This window comes from Eschrichtius robustus, chromosome 13 (genome assembly GCF_028021215.1).
Source record: "Eschrichtius robustus isolate mEscRob2 chromosome 13, mEscRob2.pri, whole genome shotgun sequence".
Taxonomy (NCBI): Eukaryota; Metazoa; Chordata; class Mammalia; order Artiodactyla; family Eschrichtiidae; genus Eschrichtius; species Eschrichtius robustus.
Window position 1 is genome coordinate 17,826,875 of NC_090836.1, and position 8,956 is coordinate 17,835,830.

The 8,956-nt window shown below is 35.6% G+C and overlaps 1 protein-coding gene across 3 annotated transcripts in view; it reads right to left on the bottom strand.

Annotated features, from left to right (window-relative positions):
• The window catches only part of SLCO1A2 (solute carrier organic anion transporter family member 1A2), a 48,447-nt gene extending 41,520 nt beyond the window's left edge, over positions 1-6,927 (bottom strand). For 2 of the 3 annotated variants that reach the window (XM_068560668.1, XM_068560670.1), the window contains exon 1: positions 1,609-1,750. In XM_068560668.1, coding sequence (XP_068416769.1) covers positions 1,609-1,750 — 142 coding nt within the window. Of the gene's footprint in view, positions 1-1,608; positions 1,751-6,353; positions 6,476-6,829 lie in introns of those variants that run through there. The other variant, XM_068560667.1, reaches the window with a different exon arrangement.
• Positions 6,928-8,956: the final 2,029 nt, after the last annotated feature.

Genomic DNA, 8,956 nt, shown 5'->3' on the forward strand with positions numbered 1-8,956 from the left:
TTAATATTAGTATTTCCTTTGACTGTGAAAGTAGACACAAACTACATTAGTATTAACACTATGTACGATTTTGTCATCAGTTATCACCAACAGAAGTTACAGGTATTTGCATATGACATTACAGTTGTTGCAGATACTTCAAAATATTATTGACACCAATGATTGCCTCAAAATTAGTGTAGATTTGTTATTTAATGTGATGGTAAGAAGTACAAGTATTATTATATAAGCTGCTTTTAATATTTTGATAATTTTATTTCAGTATAGTTGACTTCCTTTGTACCCTTATGGTTTTTATTTTACACAATTACGTTATTCTGAGATTATAGGGCATCAGATTGCCAAAGAGGTCCTTGACACAGAAATGTTAATAACCTCTGCCAATCTCTTAGTGACTCTCCATTACCTAGAGGATAAAAGGTAAGTTCCATAGCACACACACACGAAGCTCTCCAATAGTCCATTTCTCACCCCTGCCCATTTCTCCAGACCTATATTCTAGGAATTGCCACCTGAAGCGTGGCCAGTCCATAACACTGGGCTGAACGTTGCTCCCTACACAAGCTACCATGCTGTTTCAACATTACACTGCTTCTTCTATTGGAATTCTCTTCACACTTATCTAACCCTGTTTCGTCACCCGGAAAACTTTTACTTCAAGAGCCTATCTTCCTTAAGTGAGGTTTTGTCTCTCCTCTGTGTTCCTATAGGACATTGCATATACCTATGTCACCAAACTTACTGCATTCAGTTAAATTATTTTGCACCTATGCCCTCCATTAGACTGTGAGCTGAGTTTACACAAGGACTGTACAAGGAGTGACTTCTGACTCCGTAGCCAGGATCTCCATAGCCAGCAAACGGGTAGCACAGAATGAGGTCTGAGAGAGCCGAGCACTAGGAGACAAGATCAAGCATCACCTGCTTCAGTTTTGCCTCTATCCCATCCTAATTTTTCTTTCAGATACTGATTAAAAATATTAAAGGCAACTTGCATCTTGAAGGAAGTAAAAGCCATTACAAAAGGAGTGACATTTGTATTTCTATGCGGGTTTGTTCACAGAAGAAATCTTTCCCTTCCTCATTCTTTCTCTCTGTCCTCACATCTTCCCAGTCAGCCACAAAAATCAGAGCCTAAGAATAGGCTCTGCACTTAGAAAGGAGAATTGTCAACCTCCCAGAAACAGTAGGAGAAGAAAAATATTTGCTTTTTTTTTTTAAACAGATTCCTTTGTTTCCCATGATATCTTCTAAACATGAAAATAAAGCCCTAAGGGTTATCAAATAATAGATTAAATATTAGTACTCTAAACACTATGCTACTCATGCTAGCTAACCAAAGAACTATTAGAGTAAAAAAATTTTAACTATTAGAATAAAAAGTCCCATGATGGGATATGTGACAATGTTTAAGTGTTATTCAGGGGTAATATTGAAATGAATTGTTTCTCAACATATTCGAAAGTGAGCTAGGCTATTTAAGTCATTTTAGAAAATACATTCAGTCAGCTAAATGGTACAAAGCGGAAAATAAGGAGAGTAAAATTCAGACTAGCTCCCTGGATAAAATAATGTATAAAAAGAAGTAATGGAAAAATAATTCATTACCAATCTCAAAGCTTCCATTAATAAATCCAACTAGAGACGTTGGGATGTTGAATTGTCTCTCTATTTGTGTGAGCATGGAATTCATATAAGATCCGGATAGTGTTTTGGATACATACGCACATGTTATTGCCAACAGAAACATCTAGGGAAAAAAAAGTTCAAGAAAACATATGAAAAATTTATTTTTAAATTGTACATTTGCCACCCGTTGACAAAATATCTTCTACCAAAAGACTGATTGTCTCCACCTCAAGTAACTCTTGTATTTGGAAGAAGCTTTTAAAGTGACCTCTTCTTCTGGTCTTCCATACTATGTTCTCTCTTTGAAAATCCAAAGTGGGACTAATTGATTAGTGATACTGAATTGTGTAGGTCATTTGTAGCCTCATTATTTTATGGGCACGTCTTATACATACACAGAAGCAAGTAATCATTCTAAATAACATGTAGCAAATGATTTAAATTGATCTTCAGCATTGCAACACTCTCTGTAGTACAAAAGAATACGTGTACGTTAATTTTTAAAAAGGAATGTGACGTTACACAAAGACATTATTTCTGTAGCAAATTTGCTTAAGTTCTCTCTTGAACAAAGTAATATGCAATTTATACATTCTATTGCTACTCATTGCCAGTTAATTTATTTAAAGCAATATTTTAATTATAAACCGTACAAAACGTTTCTAAACTTGCTATGATAAACAGGTACTTGCTATGATAAACAAATATGAATACAGTACAATAAATTTCCGCATATTGAATCACACTTCCTAGGTGTTGATATAATTCCAGACAGCAGTCAGGCTGACACCATCTGTAACAAAAAACTCAAGGACAATTTAACAGATAGAACCATTGTGATCAGCAGAAACTAGTATGGTTTTACTAAAAAGTTAAATTTTTGATAGTTTTATTAAATTGGAAGTGAAAAGATTTAGGTCTTAGTAAGGGATTTGAAAAAGGAGCAAAGTCAGGTAGATTAATGCTTCAAAATCAACAAATTATAGATAAATATATTTATATCAACCTGAATGGTAGTCTCCAATCCTATGCCATAGGGCTTTTCCATTTCCTGATGACACTTCCATCCTGACAGACTATTCGATTTACTCTCCAGCCAGTACACTCATATCCCTAAAATCCTCACCCCTCCATCTTCCAATTTCTCAATCTTGAACCAACCCCACAATTTATACTGCACTTTGTACACTCCCTTCAAGATTATTCACAATCTTTTCTTTTTGCCAGTCTCCAACTCAGCCCCATGCTCTTCTCGACCAGCAAATGATCTCAGCAACTTCACCTTCAAATTTACCCCTCCCTACCCCTCCAATTTCCCTCCCATCTTAAAAGGATGTATCCCTCCTCCTGTATAAGAAACTCCCTCCAGCCATGCTCTGGAATCCATTCTTCCCATTGCTGAGATCCTGATTCATCAATTGTTGACCCCCTCCTCTACTTTCATCCTCATACTATTTACTGCCTCTCTCCCCACTAACTTATAAATATATCCAAGACATTTCTGTCCTAAAAATCTTCCCTCATCCCTGATGGTAGCTCCAGCTACCATCAAGCTGTTTGGAAGAATAGTCTAGATTCATTGCCTACACGAACCTTCCACTCACCCTTCAGTCTACTACAGTCTAGCCTCTCTTGAAGCTACTCTATAAAAGGTCATAAACAACTTCCTGATTTCCAAATCCAATAGGTACTTCTCAGTCCTCAGCTAAGTTGATATCTCGGAGTCATTTAAGATCATTAATCATTCATTTCTTCCTGAAATTCCCTCCCCTCCCCCCATGTATATCTGTATCTCCACCTATCTCTAGACTCTTTCTATCCAGTCTTCTCTTCTCAGGCTTTTGTCTCATACCCTCCACTTTTTGCTATATACGCTCTCCCTAGGAAATCTCACTTATTCCCATGGCTTTAACTACCACCCAGATGCTGAAATCTCTCAAATGTTTACAAAGTTTATCTTAGACAACTGCAATCATTTTTTAGTCTCCTCTAGTCTTTCCCACTTCCAATCTCCCTTCCACCTCCTGCCACCACTAATTTGGAGCTTAATAAATATTTGTCAAACAAATGAATAAAATGCATATTTAGCATGTGATTCCACTTCTTGAAACTTTTTAGTGGCTTCCCATAAACAAAAATCCCTACTTCTTAGATGGCAAATAAAACCTCGTATATACCTTGTTATGATCTCTTGTTGCATGTCCCTAAACATAATGTTCTATTTATAGTTCTTTTAATTCACCATGCCACTTTACATCTCTTTTACAGGTGGTCCTCCACTTGCAATGATTTTCTTCACCTTGTGCATCTGATAAATATATGCTCAATATTTAAAACTCAGCTCTATCATTATTTCTATTGTGGAGTCTTCCTTGTCTTTCTACTTCCGAGGTAGCCTTGACCACTCACTCCCTATCTCCCCACCCTGCTGTGTGCCTGCCTCTATTACAGCCCTCAGCACAGTGCACTTTATTTTTTTTAAAGGACTTTATTTATCTGTTTGGCCGTGCCATGTGGCACGCGGGATCTTAGTTCCCTGACCAGGGATTGAACCCTTGCCCCTGAAGTAGAAGCCCAGAGTCCTAATCACTGGACTGCCAGGGAATTCCCCACAGTGCACGTTATTTATGTGTTTGGATGCCTATAACCTCCTCCCTCACTATACTGTGAGCAAGTCAATGATAGGATCCATATATTATTTACCTTCGTATCTTCGGGGTCTAGTAAATGCCTCACAAACAGTAGGCATCCAGTACAAGTTTATTGAATGAATGACAGAATCAGTATTCAAAAACATCTTGAAGAAGTAGTCACTGCTGAAAGTAAGCTGAATATAAGATGAAATTCAATAGGATTAAATACACCTAAACCAAAAGTTCTCTGCACCAATTAGTTTGGGGAAATCTGAATAGAAATGTATGTGAAAAAGACCTGGGAACTTTAAATATCAAGCTCAATATGAGTCAAAATTCATATCGTTATATAGCTGCCAAGATAGTATAGCTATATCTCTAGCTATTTATCCTTTTATATTAAATACCAGTTGTAGAAATTCTGTCTCTCATCACACTGTAAATCTTTTCAGAGCACATTGTTGAGAGTAAACAATTTTCACATGGTTTTATAATTCAGATTTTATATTTAAAAGCAAGCAAGGCCTATCAAATAAAGTACAAATCATGTTTGAGAGAATAATTTCTTTTATTTAACATTTTAAGAGAGGAAACTAGGTAAATCATGACCCCAGTGCTTTTCCTGAAACATTTAGATGGGCTTCCTAACCTGTATGGTTTTCTTCATAGAGTGAAAGCAACCAGTGGCCACTGTGACTCATGTCTAGTGCAAAATAACCTCTATATTTATAAAGCTAGTCCTACCAGCTTTTAATAATGCCCCAGAGTTTGAAGCAAAGTTGTTGAAGACAGTCCTTTGATATCTTCTAAAAATGTTGCTTAATGAGCATATGTCTAAGGTCAGAGAAACAGAGAAACCCGGCTAATTATGAAGCGATTGTCTCTTACTTTTACCTGGTAAACTTGTGCTTGCAGTATTTTGCTATCTCATTTCAGATCAATATCTAGTCCTTCCAAACTCCAGTCAGAAAAAATTAAGGACCAATTGTTTATAAATAATACTTGACCTTTATCCACAAATGCTATTAATAATAATAGCTAATATTTATTGAATGTTTACAATATTCCAGTCATTGTTTGAAGGATGTAAAAAGAAAAACATTCTATGAGATGAGTACTGTTGTTACCCCTTTCAGATGAGAAAACTAAGTCACAAGGACGTTAAGCAACCTCTCCGAGGTCACACAGCAAGTCAGTAGTTGAACTCGACATAAACCTAGATAGCCTGGGCCTCAGTCCTTATTTTTAACCCTTCAATGTTAGGAGATGGACATGAGAATTAGGAATAATTTAAGGGGATTTTTAAAATATATAATTAACAGAGCATTTCAGGCAAAAGTAATTTTCTAGCTCTATATCATGATTCTCCCCTTTCCTACACATGTATAAAGAGAAAACAAACTTTTGATAGGAAGGAAACTGGTGGCAGTGTCGTAGTTTGGAAACCACTTGCAGGCACTAGCTGTGGAATCAAGACAATTATCCAGATTCCTTGGTTTAAAATAAATTTAAATTTTGTTTGAAGGCAAAATAGCTTTGAGGCTATGCAAAAAGAATTTGCTCTGAAATAGTCAAGAATACCAGAAACAGCTAACAAAATGGGCATTTTTCTTATAGAGAATGATTGGTATGATGCCAAAGCTTGAAGTAAACATTTGTTTTAGTGGGTCATTGTGAGGGCATCACTGAATACAGATCAACAAAGCATTTCTGTGCCATGAACCATTTTCCAGGAGACACCTCCATACTCCTCTGACTTAGAAGCCCCAGAAGGGTGAACATTAAATTGGCCTTTGATCCAGGAAATTAAATCCTACTGTAATATACTGTGTGCTTGAAAGTGTTTAAGATCCTGTCTTCCATTTAAATCCCTCAAAACTATTTCCGATTAAATTGCCTGAATCAATAATCTTATTTAGACACACCCTCAGTTACAAACCAACTTCATTAAAGCAAGAACTTATCAATATATCAGGTAGTATGACATTATTATTAGATTAATACACGAAGATATAAGCAACTTTACAAGGTCTCAGTTTAAAAATATATATATGGTACATATACATATATCCACACAAAGCAAGTCCTTACCTTCAACTTGGAAAGACATCTTATTCTATGAGTTTCAATTCTTTTCTCAGTTTCTCCCATGTTGCTCTTCTGAGTGTTCCAAGGTATTTATGCTTTAAATCTTGATATTTCTTAGTTCTATTCTTTTAAGAAGACAAAAATCTATTAAATTGCTGACAAAGTCATAAAGCGTCATTCTTTTGAAGAAAGCACTGAATCTGAATAACAGAATCAGAATGCATTGTGTTACAAATGTTACAAAAATACCTAGGAAGCTTCTGATTCATGTCTAGAAAACAATGACGTTAGAAAAGATTTAGTTGTTAATTTTCCATTGAAAAAGTTACATCAAATCACTGTAGTAACTCTTTAGTGAAATTAAAGATTAGAACAATTTGTTATGATCCCCTTGCAAAATAATGCCCACGTGGTTAAAACAAAGCTTTTCATTTCTTTAGCCAAAGCAAATAAAACTAAAGTGAGCTCCTTGGACTTACATGAAAATGCTGCTTTTAGGAACACACAGACTTTGATTTTGTTTGTACTAATAATCTGCTTTAGCAAGCTTACAAAGGCTCAAAAATCTCTATTTGGCCAGGCTCCCTCTTCAAGTTCTTTGTGTTCCAAGACTTCCCTGGAGTCTCAGGAAGGGAAACGCTTTCTGGGGCACTGCTGATTCACGGAAACCTGGGGAGACATGGAATTTTAATCGTGGAAATCGCCTAAGTAAAAATAACAAATAATTCTATGATCTGGAAAAGAATCCCGCAAGTTAAGAAGTGAGGTTTCAGAGAAGATCAAAGATAGAAGTGGAAACCTATATGTATACATATATAATAAATACAGATATATGTGTGTCTATGTGTATATATAATATATAGGTACACATTTTTATACCTAAAATGTTTTATATGTAAAACAAAAGGATGATTTAAACTCTATTAAATTCTACTAACCGTTTGTCAAAGATTTTGTCTATTTCGTTTCTTGAAATTAGGGCAATATTTTGTACTAAAACCAAAACATTTCACTCTGACTATATTTAATCTAGTAAATCTACTTCAAGTTGCCAGATGCTATCTTAACAGTATCCCCAGGGTTAATTGATCAAAATCCTCTGAACAATATCCATTTAACAATATCCCGAATGGCACTAATTTTTAAAACCTGAATCCCACTCCCCTATACACATTAAGGCAATAGCCACTGAACAATTATGTATGAGCTTAATTCTCTTTACTCATTCTTTTATGAAGACAACAAATATCTATCAGAAGTCTACTATATGCCAGTCATTGTGCTAAGCACAGGATTTCAGCAGTGAACAAGACAGACAAGTTGTCCTAAAGACAATATAAACTAGGTAGAGAAGTATAAGGCTCTGCGAAAGGTACTTGGACCCAGATCCCAAGGAAATTATACTTTTATTGGGAAAGGTAAAACTTTTCAATAAAACACATTGGAATAGAACTGGACAGTGTATGATCTAATACAAATTGTTTGGTATGTAAGTGGTGAAAAAATCCATAGGTCATAAGTGAAAATTACGAGAGACCACTCTTGGCAATTCTGAATGACAATGCAAGCGAACTCAAGCTGAAATCCCTCCCATAAAATTCCAAGTCACCTTAAGTGTAGCGCAAGTACATAACACTAGTTTTAGAAAAACCCATAGAATGGGATAATTTTTCAAAAGAGTGGAAACTGCTATTTTTTGGTCTTCATCTATAATACCTCTGGTTTTATCATAAACCTCTCAACTGCTCTCAGTTTTTCCTTCTCTTACATTTAGAACTCAATCTCTCTCCCTTATGTTTTTTCTTCCCCCGCTACAGCTTGCTTAAATTTCAATATATTAGAGCTCAATATAGCTACCCAGTCAAATGATAAGAGAGGGAGAGAATATATTCCTCTTGGTATCAAAGTTGTCTTCACTCATCTTAGTGTCTAAAAACATGCCTATTCTAAATGCCTATTTTTCCTATATACCTGAGGAGGCATAGAAGTTGTAGTTGGCAACACAGAAAATCACCACATCAGGGAATTCTGTTTTTCCTTCTGTGCATTGTGATATTGTGCAGGTTTTATCATCATGCCCCAAAGGTTTGTTTCAAAATGTGTTTCCAGCCCTGAAAGAAGTTTTGAAGCAGTTGTCTTTTCACTGTAGTGTTTAAAGCTAAGCACTTGGAAAGAATTAAATGTGATTCAATTAACACTAAACTTTCCTTAATTTGCCAACTTATACAGTGAAAACATTTTAGCTTTTCAGATACTTTTGAAAAATTTTAGCGGAGGAAAATAAATAAATGAATGAATAAGATCTATTCTTTTTACTTAAAATTTGTAAATTCCAATAGTTAATGTCACAATCATTATTGAGCACTTTGGCCCCAAATCAGAGAATGCACACGTTGTTTCTTCATATTCTCAATGCCACGCTAGTGTCAGCTTTGTGAACAGTCCCCTTTTGTCAGCACAGCTTTGTTTACACGGTGACTTCTGCTCCTGGGATCACAGCATCACCGACAATATCCATCAGTCATCACTGCTAATGAAAACGCCTTGCTGCAGTTTTATGAAGTAGAGAATCAGTTTAACTCCTTCTCGACATTCAAATGGGAGCA